Source organism: Astyanax mexicanus, chromosome 19 (genome assembly GCF_023375975.1).
Source record: "Astyanax mexicanus isolate ESR-SI-001 chromosome 19, AstMex3_surface, whole genome shotgun sequence".
In the NCBI taxonomy this organism is placed as follows: domain Eukaryota; kingdom Metazoa; phylum Chordata; class Actinopteri; order Characiformes; family Acestrorhamphidae; genus Astyanax; species Astyanax mexicanus.
Window position 1 is genome coordinate 13,047,977 of NC_064426.1, and position 18,373 is coordinate 13,066,349.

The 18,373-nt window shown below is 40.5% G+C and overlaps 2 protein-coding genes across 8 annotated transcripts in view; both read left to right on the forward strand.

The window, feature by feature from the left end:
* The first annotated feature begins 606 nt into the window (after window positions 1-606).
* On the forward strand, window positions 607-9,795 carry smarce1 (SWI/SNF related, matrix associated, actin dependent regulator of chromatin, subfamily e, member 1). Of its 6 annotated transcripts, none has more exons than XM_049468048.1 (11): window positions 607-718; window positions 2,011-2,061; window positions 2,678-2,721; window positions 3,164-3,268; window positions 4,970-5,062; window positions 5,695-5,826; window positions 6,101-6,272; window positions 6,594-6,766; window positions 7,066-7,167; window positions 8,301-8,529; window positions 8,788-9,795. In XM_049468048.1, the coding sequence occupies exons 2-11, from the start codon at window positions 2,055-2,057 to the stop codon at window positions 9,006-9,008; spliced, it is 1,278 nt and encodes a 425-aa protein (XP_049324005.1). In that variant the 5' UTR covers window positions 607-718; window positions 2,011-2,054; the 3' UTR covers window positions 9,009-9,795. The 6 variants fall into 6 exon arrangements, with proteins under 6 accessions (XP_049324005.1, XP_049324007.1, XP_049324006.1 ...); XM_049468050.1 differs by having other exon boundaries at window positions 4,970-5,050; XM_049468049.1 differs by having other exon boundaries at window positions 608-718; window positions 3,164-3,262.
* A 6,471-nt stretch (window positions 9,796-16,266) lies between these two features.
* The window catches only part of prkcbb (protein kinase C, beta b), a 243,371-nt gene continuing 241,264 nt past the window's right edge, over window positions 16,267-18,373 (forward strand). Inside the window, exons 1-2 of one of the 2 annotated variants that reach the window (XM_022685279.2) lie at window positions 16,267-16,508; window positions 16,638-16,669. In XM_022685279.2, coding sequence (XP_022541000.1) covers window positions 16,342-16,508; window positions 16,638-16,669 — 199 coding nt within the window. In that variant the 5' untranslated portion in view covers window positions 16,267-16,341. The remainder of the gene's footprint in view (window positions 16,509-16,637; window positions 16,670-18,373) is intronic. The other variant, XM_022685280.2, reaches the window with a different exon arrangement.

Below are 18,373 nucleotides of genomic sequence, written 5' to 3' on the forward strand. Positions count from 1 at the left end.
GTGATTTTCTGCTGTAATCCTACCAGCTCACCTCAGAGAGGGTAGTTAGTTCATTAATTGGATCAGCTGTAATATGCTGTAAAAATAGGACTGGAGTTTGCTGGCGTTGCACTAAACTGAGAAAGCACTCTGCTGCTGTGCTGTGACGTCGGTTCAGTGCGCTGTAGCATTAGCTTTAAGCTAGCATTTTTCTAATAATGACTTATAAACGATCTCGTAATTGAGAGGATCCAGTGTTTTTCTGGAGAATTATGTACTCAGAATAAAACATACAAGGTTCTAAACATATTTATTTACCAAGGAATGTGATAGAGGCAAGTTTTTGAAAACCGTACGAGGACTACAGAATGACACATAACTGCAGTGGCCTATATTTTATGTTAAATGCTGAAGGGGAAACGCCCCCTACAGATATAATGCCCATGGTGTAATTACACAGAGCATGTTTAAAGAAAAAATATTGTATTTTATTATGTAATGTAATATTATATTATGTCCAGGTCATTATTTCTTCGTGTGTTTGTTGGAGTCTAGAAAACACAAGCCTACAGAGCGGTATAGACAAAGATACATTATCGGTACTGTGCTGCCCCCTGCAGTTCAGTGTATGTGGGACACTGTGGGGGTACTGTGGCTGCGCTGCCGCAGTGTTTAGGCCGGCCTGCGGGGGCAACACTGAGACCGTGCAGAGTCAGGCGGAGGGAACAAAGGAGCGCGGGTGAGTGTTTAAAGCGCCCAATATTTCTAAAATTAATCTTTAAAACTGGCAATTAAAGTTCGGATCGCCCTTCATATTGTGTGTTATGAGCCTTAGATCACGAGCCCGGCTGTTCGGGTCGGTAATGTTGGGTTATCTGTCGCCGGTTTCTGACTGTTAGGGTTTGGCTGCGATAGCGGAGCTTCATCGCATTCAACCGATTATTAACCTCACCGCGCTGCTGTTTTACTCCAGCTTTTTAGCTTTTACCAGAATGTATCCAGACAGTTTACGCAGTTTAGGAAAATAAGTGTAGAGACCGCTTTGTAAGTGTGATTTATGATCATGAGGGGTAATGTAGGTTAACGAGTTATATTTGTTGTAATTCTGACTATGAAAGGGTTGCCGTAGCTGCTAAAGGCTGGGCTCACAGATGGATATCCTCAGTCCGGGCTAAAGATAAAATTAGTATTTTAATTTTAGAGATTAATTAACTCCAATCACCCGACGTGTTTTCTATTATATAGAGTTACTTTATTATTAGTGAAAATCAGCCCACATTAGCTCTCACTGCCGAAGCTAAATTTAGCTAGCCTAAGGTAGATTAGTTTATTTGAATTGTTCGTTCCACCTTAAATGGTTACAGCAGGTTAGGGCAGCTCTCAAGCCCCGCTGTAACTGCTGCACAATTTAAGGTGGCACAAACAATTCAGACAAGCCAACTTCAGCTGCAGGCTAACACGCGCTAACGTGGACTATAACATTTCTTTTAACACTTTAATGTTTACTCACGTAGCCTTAATTACTTATCTCCGGTTTTTAATCTAATTTTAGCTACTGTATTACAATCCTAAACATGCTTAACCTCGCTAGCTAGCTTGCGTGTTTTTTTAGCAACGTTTATTTCTTTTATTCCGGTTTAGCTTAGCACAGGGTGCTAATCTGCTAATGCTAGGTAACTTGCTAACTGGCCCGAATGCTCGCACTTCTAGCTACAGATCGCATCGAGTTATTGTTTTGGGAGAGTTATTATTGCATCTCTGTTGTTACAAAATACACTTTAAACGTTACAATAGTTAAATATAACGTTTATGCCATTAGATTCGTTTGGTCAGTTAAAATAGTATGGTAGCTATATTCTAATAATGTTTATGTTGTTTAGTAGTCCAGGAGCTTGTATTGTTATAGTAAATCGTATAATCTCTATTCACATGAAATTGTTCAGGCAGATATAGTCATTTAGGGATGTTTTAATGTGCCATATGGGACTGAAAGCGTGCCTCTATGTCTAATCCATCTTTACCCTATTGTAGAACCGTGATGGAGTTAGCCTGATATCCTCAATCCTGCAAACAAGATGTCAAGTAAGAGCTCTAATTTTATCTGAAGGTCATCTGTAACCCTTGTCTGAGACCACCTGTATAATGCTTTGCTGTTATGAATGTTGTCTTAAGGCCCTGTATGTGAACCTCTGAACCGTGCAGCCTTTCTATGCCATTTGCAGGAACGGCTTGTTTAAAGGGGAACTTAGCCAGCCATTTAGAATTGTGTAATTCATTGTGTTTGATGAATTCATTTGTAGTGGGGTCTTGGTGTAAAATTGTGGCTTATTCTAAGCAAATTTACTCACTGATTCACCATAACTACAATACAAATGTAGCCATTTTATTTTCTATCCAAGCCCACCAATGAATGTGTATGTTTTTCTCAGAACAGTGTTCCATGCAAGTTTCTTTAGATTGGAGCATTTTACACCAAGCCGACTCCGAACGTCTTTGTTCACGTCATACCTGTTTAACTACACAGATAATTTAGGAAATTGATGGGATAACCCTGTGAGTGATGTGTAGAAGTGATGTGAGTAAGATTCAACTGAAGCGGATGCGAGGTATAAGTAGGTTTTAGTACTGCTTCGATAAATGGCAAACGTCTCATTGTAATGGAATAATGTCTGCCCTCTGTGTGATTTTTCTCTTACAGAGCGGCCCTCGTACGCCCCTCCCCCCGCCCCGGCCCCCACCACAGTAAGTGTTCCACCACACCATCCATAAATGACCACATCACCCACACCAAACCTTAAGACCCCTGGAAGTGTGGAAAGGACTGCGGGATGATGATGATGATGATGATGATGATGATTCTTCCATGGGGTGGCTCAGTAGTACATGTTCCAGATGTTACAGAATATCCAGCTTATGCTGAGTTTTTTTATTTTTTATTTTTTATTTTAAAACCATCTCATTGAATTTAAAGCCCCCCCTTCCCCCATAGTGTGTGTGGCTTGGCTTTGAGTGGGTGTAAAACAATGCCAGGTTGTGCTGCTGTCAGATTGCTGCTTTTTGCATGTCTTATGCAAATCATGACCAAAAAAAGCAAAAACAAATCTTCCTTTTTTCTTTTTTTTGTCCCTTCCTCCCTTGTTTGTGTCATTTCTCATTCGTGTTTTGTCTCATTTGTCTCCATCAGCAAATGCCCACCACCCCTGGGTTTGTGGGGTACAACCCATACAGCCATCTGGCCTACAACAACTACAGGCTGGGAGGGAACCCCGGCGGGAACAACAGGGTAATGGTAGGACAAAAGGAAAAAGCAAAACTGCGTAGCTGCAGCAGAGGAGCTAGAACCCCAGAGCAGAACTGCCCGAGCTGACAACCTGGGCTGTAACCCAAAAGTCGTGCTATTTTACTCTAGTCTGTTTTACTACTTTTAGTTTGGAACATGGGCTTCTTATATTAGGGGGCGGAGCAAGGAGAGACTTGATATCATGGGTAGCTGATGTAGATCTTAGATGCTTCTGTACTGTCCTCTTCCTCACTCCTTTTGTAAACCACTTGGCCCACTCTGTCCACTCTGATTTTAAGTTACAGGTTTCCAGTGTTAGGACATCACCCTCCTCATTAGTTTGCATGAGTGCTATGCCCTTCAGCTTGCTTGGCTTCTAAACATAAATGGCTATTTAGAGATTTGTTTATTTTTCTCATTAGTATTGATTAATTATTTGCATAAAGTTTTGAAAAGCTCATATTTTTTGTCAGTATCTTTTTCTGTAAATTGTATGAAGTTGCACACAGGTTGCTACAGGTGGGCTACAGTAGTATGTGTAAATGTGTGTGTATATATTAAGTATTGACATTTCATGGTACATGTTTTTTTTTAAACTGTAAAAGCACATCCTCTATGGTGTGATAAATGTTCAATGAAATGGTTGTCATACCTGAGATACACATTTGTAACTCAACTCTTCTGTATTCCACCTGTAACAGTGAAAACATCGCCAGCAGTTAGCTTGCTATTGAACAAAATTTAATGTGTAAGAATAGTTATTAAGCATATAATAATCAATGAAGTGTGACCCTCCTTTATTTCTTGAACCCATTTTTTTCTTGAACCTCACTTAAAGAAATTAGTTTGTTTTATAATTGAGCATTACTGACAAGAGAAATAGCCTACATTTAAATTTTTTTATGAGCCTGCAGCAGTTTAGCTCCATCTATTTACTCTGAAGTTTAAGGAATGTTTGGTCTGGGCTACTGTTTAAATGAGCCTCAATACATTTCAGCCAATAAAATGTATGTACATATGTATAGGCAGAGTATATCTACAAGGGAAAGATATTCTGAGGTTGGTATAGAAATCATTTCTGAGTTTGTTTAGTTTATAAACTTGCACAGAAGGACTCTGGTGTCTCTGGTGGAGGTTAAATGTTGGATATGGGCCCTTGAATGTGAGCTGTGTTTAACTGAAGATAAGCAGCTCTCTCTCTCTTTCTTTCTTTCACACCTCACATACCACACATATGCATGTGCACACATTAGATTTGTTTCCTTAACTATTCAGTCCTGCATTTTTTCTTTTTTTGCTGATCTACTGTATCAGTTTGGTGTCATGTCTACTTGTAATGGCCAAAGCAGGGCAGTGGCTCAGCTCAGTGTTTGAAATGGCATTAAAGCATTGTTAACTTTTGGCTGTTCTCTTACTTTGCACGAGACTGTTGGGATCAAAACAACCAACTATCAAAGGCACTGATTTGTTTTAAAGCTTCATTAAACCCTCATCTGCATGTGATGTTCTGTCAATAAACTCCAGATATGTTTGTTTAGATCATTCTTCCACTGTGGCTAGTCTCACCTTCCTCATTTTCAGTTCAACCTGACTCTTAGTGCTCCATTGCTGTGTTTGAGTGTGCGCGTGTGTTCCATTGCCTTTTCTATCGCCCATCTAACCATTTAACCCCTTGGTCGCTTTCTTTTCTCCTTCTCCTCTTTTCTGCAGAACTCCTCAGGGATCACTGTCCCGAAGCCCCCGAAACCGCCCGACAAGCCGCTGATGCCCTACATGCGGTATAGCCGGAAGGTAAGCAGGAAGGTAAGACACCCACGGTGTCTGCTTTTACTGCTTTTACTGAAGGAGTGCTCGGAGCTGCCTGGAACCTCCAGCTCTTCCCTACCCTTCCCTGGAGCTGCCTTGGATGACAACCTACTGGAGTTTATTCTGTTACCTGATTGCAAAGGCTTATTTACTGTCTTTATAAATATTTTAAGGAGAATGTTTTGTAGTTTCTGCAGTAGATAAACTGTATTTTTCTGCCAAGTGTTATAAGGTGGGAATAAGTGAATGTCAATTACAGAATCATGTTGTTTGATATTGCAGATCTTACAGCAGTTTCGGTATATTTGTCTTGTCTAACCCTTAACTCTGTCAATATAATTTATTTTACTGATTAGAGTATTCAGCTAGGCAGTATGTTTGTGTAGTAGCTATGCAGTTACTTACATCTGGGCCATCAGATGTAAATATCAGAGTTGGAATTGTACAAAATCTACATTTCCCTTAAAAACATTGGGATATTAATAATTTAATAATTTGTTCAATTCTTAAGCCCTCTTTACTGTGTTGACTCCCCTCACTTACGGCCGAACAGCCGCTCCCTGTACCCCTGCCTAGACTGAACCTCTCAGTTCAGGTTATTGCAAGTTCTGACTGTTCCTCCTCTTCAGGTTTGGGACCAAGTGAAAGCCTCTAATCCCGATCTGAAGCTATGGGAGATCGGGAAGATCATTGGTGGGATGTGGAGGGACCTTACTGATGAGGAGAAGCAGGATTATTTAAACGAGTACGAAGCTGAGAAGGTCAGTGTGAAAATCCATGTGAGCCTGTTTAGTTAACCGTACAGTCACATATGGATCACTCTGTGCAAAGCCTATGACATAAAAATAGATAAACTACTTTTAATAAGAAATGATTAAAAAAAGAGAAAAAATCAAGGGCTTTGTTTGTGTGAGGAGTGCTTTTGGCTACAAGAAGTTATGGTAAGAGATTAAAGAAAAAAATAAACAAAATAATTAACACCTGTCAGCCGTGATGTTCTCTGTGTTCCTGATTGGGAATGTTCTGCCTCTGCAGATTGAGTATAATGACTCTTTGAAGGCGTACCACAACTCTCCGGCGTATCTAGCGTACGTCAACGCGAAGAACCGCGCAGAAGCTGCTTTAGAGGAGGAGAGCAGGCAGAGACAGTCTCGGCTGGATAAGGGGGAACCCTACATGAGCATCCAGCCTGCTGAGGACCCCGACGGTAAGAACACCAGAACAAGCAGGAACTGGGCAATTGGTCATAGTGTGTAAGTTAAATAGAATACTTGATCTAATCTGAAGCACAAAACATTGTATTGATTTAAACATACAGATTTTCAGAGGCAGTATACATAATGAATGGTAATAAAACAGAGGTAGAATACAACACAAATAGAATACAGAATGTTTATTACTGAGCTAGCACATTTTCTCACTGTATGTTCACTCTCTGGAAAGGGTTCCAGTTACACATGCCGGTTTTCTAATCCAAGAGTAAATCCACAATATAAAATATATGCTAATGTTTTGTGTGGATTTTTAGACTACGATGATGGCTTCTCCATGAAGCACACAGCAGCAGCTCGTTTCCAGAGGAACCACCGCCTGATCAGTGATATCCTGAGTGAAGTTGTGGTGCCGGACGTTCGCTCTGTGGTCACCACCGCTCGCATGCAGGTCCTGAAGCGGCAGGTCCAGTCCCTTATGGTACATCAGGTATGTTGGACAACTACACAGAGATAATCTACTGCTTATCCACCTGTGGGTGATGTGAGCTGATCAGGACCAAAACCTGAAGCAGCGAAGAACAGAGCTCGATTTCTAGTGCATCCTCAGTCAAGAAAAGCTTTATAAAATGACTGTCAAACAAAGATGGTAGATTCCAGTCAGCCTGATTTGGTTATCTTGCCTAATGGAGAAATCCTGCTGGAACGCCCTCAGTGTCAATCCTGGTCCTGGAGACATTGTTGATTCATGGTTTGATGGATGTGGGTGTATGTGTGTTCCTTTTACAGAGGAAGCTGGAGGCAGAGTTGCTCCAGATTGAGGACAGACATCAGGAGAAGAAGAGAAGGTTCCTGGAATCCACCGAGTCTTTCAACAGTGAACTCAAACGGGTAAGACTGTGTGTGGTTCACCTCCGTTTAGTGACTAAATTGACTCATTGTTTAATGTTTGTATGCATCATGGTTAGGGCTGGGTATCGAAATTCAATACTAAAAAGCACAGACTGAAATGTCTCTGTACTACCAAGTACAGAAAATTTGGTTCCTATTTCTGATACTTTGCGTGAAATGCACAAACGTGGAATGAAATCCATTTTCTGAGACACGGATTTTTGGGTTTTCGTTGGCTGAAAGCCATAATTAACAGTACTTTTAGCGCAGACAACAGAAGCCTGTCACTTACACAGAGAAGACGCTGTAAACGCACATGTGGGAAGCTGTGCACCTTAGTCCAGCACAGTTTTGTGCAGATATTTCTAGTTACAGCTCAATTCACACTTTAAATCTAGAAAAATGCTTTTATTTACATTTTAAAAAGCCATTTAAATGCCTGATTAAGGACCGAATACTGTTTTGCTTTGGTTTTGAAAGCTCGGCTCTTGATCGGTCCGGACGCGAAACAGTCCGCGGGTGGGGGCGGGACTGGTGACGTCATGGACCCTGCATTGTTTAATATCGCAATATGTATCACCTCAAAAAAAAAAACATTTGCAATGTAAACTTTTTCCAATATTGTGAAGCCCTAACATTTTTGCATTTTAGTGCTTTGTCCTGCCTGTACCTCTGCTGGGAGCATATTTAACATAGTACTTTAGCCTATTTACTACCTAATGTTTTCTTTGGGCGAGTTTCCTGTAAATATACACTACAGTAGCACAATTTAGCAGACATACCCAAACCATGTTGAGACTACATGAGGGGAAAGAAAGGCAAACCTCCTTCTCTAGATGGCTGTTCAGCAGTTGGGCTAATGGATGTATTTCTGCAACAACGGAATACATCATGACTATACTTTAGCTCTGAGGCTCTTGAGTCATCGCAGTTTGTTGGTTTCATAATTTTAGCATTTTTGTGAAAAAAAAAAAAAAAAAAACAACTCCCCACAACTAATTTAACTGAAATGAGAAACTGTACTTTAGCTTGTAGCTGCATTTCATGGATTTATGTCCCAAATGGTCCTGTGTGTGTTTGTATGTAAAAATATATAAAATTTCTATTTAATGTGTGTGTGTGTGTGTGTATAGTTGTGCAGTCTGAAGGTGGAGGTGGATATGGAGAAGCTTGCGGCAGAAATGGCGGCAGCTGAAGAAGCTGCACGACGACGGGCGGAGGAGAGGGAGAGGGAGGCAGCAGAGCAGGCTGAGCGGGCAGCTCAGGAGGAGCAACAGGGTGGTGCTGGAGGAGCTGCTAATTCTGAACAGAACAGCTCTGACAGTAAAGAACAGCAAGATAAACCCAGCCCAATGGAGACAGGTTAGAATCACGATTTCTGAATGGGTATAGGATTTTTTTAGTGTTTTAGCCACATATACAATCAGGAATTACTAAAGTGTTATCTGAGGGGAAATTAGCCAGTTTACATTTAGATTCCCAAAGATGTAAAAAAAAAAAAAATAGTGCTAAATTGTGCTTTGATTACTATTTAGCTACATTAGCTTGTAGCTCCAGTGTAAACCTGATCAGATGTGGATTAGATTTTCACTGAACTATTGCATTAAACTCCCTCTTCAGACGAAGCTCCTGCTGAAGCGTCTGATGGGCCGGTGGAATCTGAGGAGAATCCTGCAGGGGCGACGGTGGAGAAGCCAGCGGCGGTGGAGCCAGCGGAGGGCGCTACAGATGAGGGAACGAGCGACAGTACGGCTCCATCAGAGAGTAGCTCTGGACCGCTGACTGAGGCCCCATCAACTGAAATGGGGTCAGAGGAGCGCCCCCCGCCCCCCAGTCAGTAACACAGGACCATAGCGACCTCAGTATGGGGTTTAAAGCCACACCCTTTTTTTCATTTAAAGGGATGCTTTGGTGCTGCTGAAGGTTCTGTCTCTCTGATTCAATTAAACGGTATCCACCCATTAATTAAGTGTGACATATTAATTGGATATAAACCTAAATAACTGTTCCACATGCTGCAGCTGCATCAGACAGAGATTATCTTGAAAAGCACTGAAGTATCTCTTTAATTCTAGATTATGCAGATGTCGATACCCAGAACTGGCCTCTAAAAGCAGATGAAAGGGAGCTTTTAGATCACTTCTCTTAGAAAAGATCTAGACCCAGTTTTTGTGACTAAAATTGGGCAGTAAAGTAATTCTCTCCACCTGGAACACAGATCGTTACAGAGGAATATGAAAGTTCTGCTCTCGCACTGTGCCGTCGTACAAATTTGTTTCTTTTTTGTTCATCTTTGTTGCCTTTCTGTAATCTGGAGCATTAGTTAGTAGAATGTGGTTGATGGTGTCTTTCAGATAGAGATGGGGAAAATAAAATATCAGGGTCCAGAAAGTCAAAATCCATTTTTCACTTTGTGGACCTGAGTTTACCATCTCTACTTTCAGTCATTTTTTTCTTTTACCTTGCTTTTTTTAACGCTCCTGATCTTTATTTGATGACATATCTCAGCAAATCACTGATGGATCTGTAGGCACTCTCCTTGAAATTTTACTGTAGGCTTCTTTGTTACTGACTGCTGTTTTGTATTGTCACTATTGCCCAATAAAGTGATTTCTATGTCTGTTTTAATATACCTGCATCTTTCTTTACAATAAAAACACAGACATGTTTAAAAGAGAACATTTCCTAGAGTTATCTTGGGTTCTGAGGTCACTCGGTCAGCTGAATCGAAGTAAAGTAATCTAGTCTCCTGTTATTAGGCAAAAATGCTAACAACCAAAGACAGCCCAGCTAAACGCTCGTATCTAGCAGTAAACTAGTGAACTAGTGATGGTAAAGTCAGGACATATATTTCCCTTTTGATTTAGACAGAGACCTTCATCATTGCTTCCTTTAAGGTGAGCATAATATCCCACAGATTCTCTATGGGGTTCAGGTCAGGAGAGTTGGCAGGCCAATTGAGCACAGTAATACCATGGTCAGTAAACCATTTACGCGTGATTTTGGCACTGTGAGCAGGTGCCAGGTCCTGCTGAAAAATTAAATCTTCATCTCCATAAAGCTTTTCAGCAGATGGAAGCATAAAGTGCTCCAAAATCTCCTGATAGCTAGCTGCATTGACCCTGCCCTTGATAAAACACAGTGGACCAACACCAGCAGCTGACATGGCACCCCAGACCATCACTGACTGTGGGTACTTGACACTGGACTTCAGGCATTTTGGCATTTCCTTCTCCACAGTCTTCCTCCAGACTCTGGAACCTTGATTTCCGAATGAATACTTTGGACCACTGAGCAACAGTCCAGTGCTGCTTCTCTGTAGCCCAGGTCAGGCACTTCTGCCGCTGTTTCTGGTTCAAAGGTGGCTTGACCTGGGGAATGCGGCCCATTTCCTGCACACGTCTGCGCACGGTGGCTCTGGATGTTTCTACTCCAGACTCAGTCCACTGCTTCCGCAGGTCCCCCAAGGTCTGGAATCGGCCCTTCTCCACAATCTTCCTCAGGGTCCGGTCACCTCTTCTCGTTGTGCAGCGTTTTCTGCCACACTTTTTCCTTCCCACAGACTTCCCACTGAGGTGCCTTGATACAGCACTCTGGGAACAGCCTATTTGTTCAGAAATTTCTTTCTGTGTCTTACCCTCTTGCTTGAGTGTGTCAATGATGGTCTTCTGGACAGCAGTCAGGTCGGCAGTTTACCCATGATTGTGGTTTTGAGTAATGAACCAGGCTGGGATTTTTTTAAAGCCTCAGGAATCTTTTGCAGGTGTTTAGAGTTAATTCGTTGATTCAGATGATTAGGTTAATAGCTCATTTAGAGAACCTTTTCATGATATGCTAATTTTGTGAGATAGGAATTTTGGGTTTTCATGAGCTGTATGCCAAAATCATCAGTATTAAAACAATAAAAGACATGAAATATTTCAGTTGGTGTGCAATGAATCTAAAATATATGAAAGTTTAATTTTGATCATTTCACACTACTTAAAATACTGAAAAAAATGTTACCTGTCCCCACTCTCTAACTATACACTTTACCATAAAATATTATTAAAATTTCTACAGAGACGTTTTTTTTTATTGTTGTGTGACTCCAAATCCAATCTAGGTTTTAAAGATAGTTTTCATTCTAAATCCATAATATTTAATTTAAAATATTCATTTTAGTTGTGTCCCTGGGTTTCACTTATTCCTGTTATTAAAACATATATTCCCATCTGAAATATCTGGAACATTCTATAAGTCACATCTACAACAGAGTTGGTTCCCTGATTTATCTTTCTGTATGTTTGATCTTCTATGTTTGTTGTAATGATGACTGAGGAGGTAAATCTCAACACTCATTCGTGTTACCTAAATGAATTCTTAGATCTTATTTGTTTATTTTTTCAATACAAACTGTGGGAAAGTCACTACAATCTGCACAGCGTCCTCAGGCTATTAGCATAGCCATGCTTTGGCTATTTTTCATGTTTTTGCTAATTCTACACTTAAAAATCATTCCTGTTACTTTCAGTCCTGTTACTCAAAACATAACAAGTAACAGGAATAAGTGCCATTAACAGGAGTGACTTTCAGTAACAGGAGTGATTCCCTGGTTTATAAATTTACTAATGTAAATATTAGTTAATGTAATCCACTTTTTCCAATTCTGTTTGGTTCATCATTTTTATTATTTATAGGTTTATGTTTGAGTAAAATGAACATTGTTGTTTTATTCTATAAACTACAGACAACATTTGTCCGAAATTTCAAAGAAAAATATTGTAATTTAGAGCATTTATTTGCAGAAAATGAGAAATGGCTGAAATAACAAAACAGATGCAGAGCTTTCAGACCTCAAATAATGCAAACAAAACAAGTTCATACACATAAAGCTTTAATAGTTCAGAAATCAATATTTGGTGGAAGAACCCTGGTTTTTAATCACAGTTTTCATGCATCTTGTGATGTTCTCCTCCACCAGTCTTACACACTGCTTCAGGATAACTTTATGCCACTCCTGGTGCAAAAATTCAGTTTGGTTTGATGGGTTGTGATCATCCATCTTCCTCTTGATTATATTTCAGAGGTTTTCAATCATCATTTTCATCATTTTTTAAGTGGTCTCTTACTTCTTTCCAGGAGCTGTATATAGTGTTTTGTGTCATAAATAACAGAGAAGATCAAAGGAATTAGCTGACTTGCTTTTCAAGATGCTTTTTAATTATCACGATTTTTGGTAACAGACTGATGTCAAACTTATGTTTTACAAGGATTAGAAACCTTGTAAAACATAAGGCAAAGCTGTCTGAGATAGAACAATACATGTTTTGAATAGTTAAATATATGTGTTATTAGATTCAGAGTTGGGGAAAAAAAGATAAAAAAAAAAAGTTTAATTTGTTAAAATTAGTTACAACAAGCAAATGACACGATCGTTTGAAACGAATTAGAGTTAGAGACTATACACACAAATTTACACTAATCTTTTCAAACCCAGCCCTGCTCATTGGCTCCCCATTTGGGTGACCTTTTCATTAGAGAACTTGTATTTACCAAACAGGAAATAGTAAAGACTGCCTTTATTCGCCGTTTAATCTGTGTACTTTGATATGATGCAGCACGTGAGAGAGATTACACACCTCTACTTATTATTCCCACGCACTGACCTTACAATACCTCCAGGCGGCCGGAAGAGGGCAGAGAGGAGCGCAACAACAATGTTTGGACCTTTGAGGCAGTTCCAGTATACAAATAACCAATTAATTATTAGATAAACAAAACAAATATTAATAAATAAACACGAGTATATGAATGGTTTAAGTAAACAGTTAAATTAGTCCATAAAGTTTAGTTTATTTGTCTTTATGGCTCTTTAAGGCTTGGTAAATGAATTTTAGTATGTTGTACGTTGAAGCTGTTTCTGTGTTTAACAGAGGAAGTGTCGGGGTGTTAACCAGAGGAAGCTGCAGCAGCTAAAAGATAGATAAAAATGCTGCTGATACACTCCACAGCTCATCAGCACACACACACACATACGCATGCAGAGTTACTGAAGGGTTAAAGGCAGGGGTTTAGCAGAAACTGCTTCTCAGACTAATATCAATATAAGTGTACTGTAATATGTAGTATTGTGGATACTACATATTACAGATTTAAATTGCGTTACTCTTTGACCCATACAGTGGCTTGAAGTTTTTCACAATTTGTCACCTTACAACCACAAACTTAGTAGCACATAATTGTGAAGTGGATTTTTTTTTTTTATTTCATGGTTTTCAAAATTTGTATCAAATAAAAATTGTGATGTGCAAATTCTTCTTCTTCTTCTTCTTCTTCTTCTTCTTCTTATTATTATTATTATTATTATTATTATTATTATTATTGATGTTGTTATTGAATCAAAACAAATGTATTTGTACAGCACTTTTTATAACTGATGTTAGTGCTGGACGATATGGCCAAAATTTATATCATGATATATTCCTTAAATTTCGGTCGATACGATATAATTTCGATATCGATAAATACTTTGAAGGCCTCAGAAAAAGAATCCCTGCAATCTCTGCAGCTTGCACTGCAAATTTAAATTATTATTTAACTGTGTATTTGCACTTTTTGTATCAATCTATCTAATGGAAATCTGTACCTACTACTGTATGAAAATGTTTTTTAAGTCTTTGAAACCTCCTTTCACAAAAACTTTAATACTTTAGAAATAAAAGTAGTCAAAATAAATCAATGCTCAATTTTATTTGCATATAGCAAAATAATAACATGACATCCCTGTCAAACATAAGCCTATATAACTATTACAAATAAAAATAACTTTAAATGACAACAGAGGCAGAGCTTCTTATTCATTGTAAACAAATTTAACAGATTAAAACAAAAGTGTTTTAACTAGGATATATAATACAAGAAGCCTTTATAAATAAAGCGACAAGATTTTCCCGTCAAATAAACAAACCTATAGGATTTTTCAACTATAAATAACTTAGTGACAACATAATCTATTAAAGTGCTTCAGCCAGAATACAAGCGGTATTCAACATGATATCAACGGCAAATAAACAAACCTAAAGGATTCATAAACTTTAAATAACTTAGTTTCAACATAATCTATTAAAGTGCTTCAGTCAGTATAAGGAAAATATTGTATGTAGTGAAGATGCTTGAGGTGGTGGAACAGATTAGATGTATTAACGTTACGCTGCTTGTCGGCTCCACTCACCGGCACAATTTGCAGCAAAGCGGCAAGCGAGCGGACCCGCGGCTGGGCGAGCGGAGCCGCGGATGAGCGAGCGGAGGCGCGGATGAGCGAGCGGACCCGCGGCTGGGCGAGTGGAGCCGCGGCTGAGCGAGCGGAGGCGCGGATGAGCGAGCGGACGAGCGAGCGGAGCCGCGGATGAGCGAGCGGACGAGCGAGCGGAGCCGCGGATGAGCGAGCGGACGAGCGAGCGGAGCCGCGGATGAGCGAGCGGACGAGCGAGCGGACGCGCGAATGGGCGAGCGAAACAGCGGCTGACCGAACCGAGTCTACCCTAGCCTTGGATCCGCTCGTCCCGGCTCCGTTTCGAGACATTTTAGATGCGTAGCGGAGCGGACCTGAACCTAACCTAGCCTAGCCTAGCCTAGCCATTTTAACCTAGCCTAGCCTAGCCTATCTGGCTACGTGCCTGTGTGATTGCGTCATCACGCACTGAGGTAGCACAGCTATGGGGGCTGAATGTGTTTGGCTCTGCGGCGAGCTGACGCCAGTAAAAAACGCCTGTCCGTGACAGATTCTGTACATAATACATATCGATATACCACAAAAGTGATATCACCGTTATTGAAACATTTCTTATCGCGATAAATACCGATATCGAATTATTGTCCAGGCCTAACTGATGTTGCAAAGCAGCTTTACAGAAATGTGATCACAAGACAGAAAATCAGAGAAAACAATGAACATACAACACAGAACCCCCAGTAAGCACAGAGGCAAGGACAAACTCCCTCAGAGCTGGAGGAGGAAGGAACCTTGGGAGGAACCAAGACTCACGTGTACTATGGAATGTACTATCGAGGCTAATATATCAGCAGTGGAAGCAGTTAGACAGTTCCTAGTTAGAGTTTATGTAATCGGTAGTGAAGTGTAATTAACTAGTCCGAAGCTGTTGGCATAAACTGGACGTTGGGCAGCTGATCTGTGGTGGGTGATGGGAAGCCTGACCTCTAGAAACTTTCATCAGTCTGGCCGGACAGGGGACAGGAGAACATGAGATAACATACACACAGAGGCTCCCTGAAACACTGGCATCCATTTACTCCACCGTCCACAAACCTGAGTGACCGTGTGCACAATTCCCTCTGTCCATGAACCCCTGGATCTGCAGCCTTATCTAAAGGAAAACATTAATTACCAAAAGCTAAACTAAACAAGTAAGTTTTTAGTCTAGACTTAAAGATTAAGTCTGTGTCTGAGTCCCGAACATATTCAGGAAGATTATTGCAAAGTTGGGAGAGAAAGCTCTTCCTCCTGCAGAACTGTAGTTGTGATCTACTAGGAAACCAGCACCCTGAGATCTAAGTAATCATGGTGCTTCATAACAGGAGATGAGGTTTCAGGAAGCAGATTGTTTGTTATTCTAACTAAAGCTGTCTTAGTGCTATGATGAGGGCTAAATCCAGATTGGAATTTTTCATAGATCTGGTTTCTTTGCAGGTAAGAGCAAAGTTTTTGGGTCACAGCTTTTTCTAAAATCTTAGAAATAAACGGTAAGTTTGAAATAGGTCTATAGTTAGACAGTACACTAGGATCAAGATGTGGTTTCTGCTATTGGCTACTGCTATTTTAAAGGCTTTTAAAGGTTTTAGTAATTTTGTGAGAACTGAATCAAGTGTGCTGTTTCATTTTATAGTCCTAGCTGTGGAAGTTATTATTAATATTATTATTATTATTTTAAATATGAAATGGAACAGCGCCACTGACACATCCGCCTTCGGCTGTAGGACTACGCATGCGTGAGAGCCAAACCCCGCGCCACAATAATTAGTAAGAGTGGGCGTGTCTTGAACGCTTCGTGAGCACAATGGGCGTGGCCTGTAGTGGTGGCTCGCGCAGCAGCAGCGGCTTCGGCAGCAGTAGCGATAGTGCAGGTGCAGTGTGTCTGCGTGTGTGTGAGAGAGAGAGGCGCGCGCGCTGTGAGGATGGCGGATCTCGCGCAGAGCGGCAGTGACGGAGAGCAGCGCGCACGGGGCTTCGCGCGCCAGGGCGCCCTGAGGCAGAAGAACGTGCACGAGGTGAAGAACCACAAGTTCATCGCGAGGTTCTTCAAGCAGCCCACCTTCTGCAGCCACTGCACCGACTTTATCTGGTGAGCAACATCAGCCCCTGTGTGTGTGTGTGTGTGTGTGTGTTAGTTATAGTACCCCATAAACAAACAAACAAGTAATCAAAGTTTCTCCTCCTCATTTGTGGTCTGTTATTGTTGTTGTTTATGCAGGGGCTTTGGTAAACAAGGATTCCAGTGTCAAGGTAAGACTCTGTAATAACACCCCGATCAGCCATAACATTAAAACCACTGACACTGTTGTGGCTCCTGTCAAAAGGGTAGACACATTAGGCAGCAAGTGAACAGTCAGCAAAAAAGGAAAGCCTAAGAATCTGAGATACATTGAAAAGAACCAAACTGTTCTAGAAGACCAGGTCAGAACAGGTCTTTAGGTTGGCTGTTCCAGCCTGCAGTAGTCAGTACCTCCAAAAAGTGCTCCAAGAGGAAGGACAACCAGTTGACAGGGACATGGACACCTAAAGCTCCTCACACATTACAGGGATCTGCTGTAACATTAGTCTTGGTGCCAGATACCACATACATATTTACTGTCATGCAAAACCCTTCTCCCATTTTTGCTTTTTTTCACCTTTATTCATAATGTGAATCTGGGTGTTGTTCTTTATATTGTATTAGAATTCCTTGGTTAATAGACCAATAGAGATGTTTGACTCCCGATACAAGAATGCAAGAAATTAAATAAATATAAATGTTACATATTTTTTTTTACATTTCATTTTAGATTTATCATTTTTTATAGGACATAATTGTAAATTGACATCTAAATGGAGAGGGCTGTGTTGTTGGCCCAGGTCTTGTCACGCCTGGAACCTTGCAGATCCTAGATAGGAAGAAGGAACTGTGCAACCAGGAAACAACAATCTGGAAGCAGGGGGGAGGAAAGAGGGGAAACATATATATTTTCTGTATTTAAAAGTCATATTGTTTAAGAAATAGGTTGAAGCTAGTGATTGATTAGGAAATAAAGTAGTGTTTGAGTCTCCTAGTAGAACTTTTTCAGTTAAATTGCTGTTTAGAAGATACAAGTTTTTTGTAAATATATTTATATACAGTAATATATTTATTTAGTGCTCTCACTTTATCTCTCTCTCTCTCTCTCTCTCTCTCTCTATATATATATATATATATATATATATATATATATATAGTACTGTATATATTAGCTTGGACTGTGTTGCTGACTGTCTGCAGCAACTGAGCGGTTTACACTCACACACAAACTCACACACATACACACCCTTTCTCTGCGCTGGTTAATTATAGTGTCTCTTTTACACACACACTGTGACCGACTCATTCATTTTGAATAAGGCCACTTCACACACACGCTCACACACGCTCACACACGCAAACCCACTGTTTGGGTTTCTCGTGCAAGATCGGGTTTGCAGCCGTTACACACTCTGTATAAACACACACTTTAAAGATGCACACACCGTTTATACTGTACATATCACACATTCACACACACATTCACACACACTCTGTTTGAGCGTATACAGCAGTGTTCTCTCTTTGTGTGTAATATGCTCAGTATAAATGCTGTGTGTGTCTCTACAGTGTATGCTTATTTCAGAGTTCCTACAGGTGGAGTTGATGGGTGCTGCAGGTTTGTTGTGGGTGGGATTTGTGGGCGTGCCCTTGGGCAGAGATGATGTGAGCTGCTGTAGTTTGTGGTTACTGAGAGACTTGTGAGATGTCTGTAGAAACAATGTGTTGTAGATCTTTAGAGCTAGACAGTTTCTGCTCAAAGCCAATTTGAATATATGAGGCCCCACCCCCTGCCCCATCCCCTGATGGACAGCACATAGGGGTGTTAAAACACTGTTTTTTTAATCTCTTAGAGGACGAGAGGTTTAGCTGACTCAAACTGAAATAAGAGCAGC

Excerpts from the sequence above, each read along its gene's own strand:
- smarce1 (XM_049468048.1), top strand. Across the intron at positions 5,827-6,100 it reads ACGAGTACGAAGCTGAGAAG|ATTGAGTATAATGACTCTTT; the intron begins GTCAGTGTGAAA and ends CTGCCTCTGCAG. Across the intron at positions 6,273-6,593 it reads GCCTGCTGAGGACCCCGACG|ACTACGATGATGGCTTCTCC; the intron begins GTAAGAACACCA and ends GTGGATTTTTAG.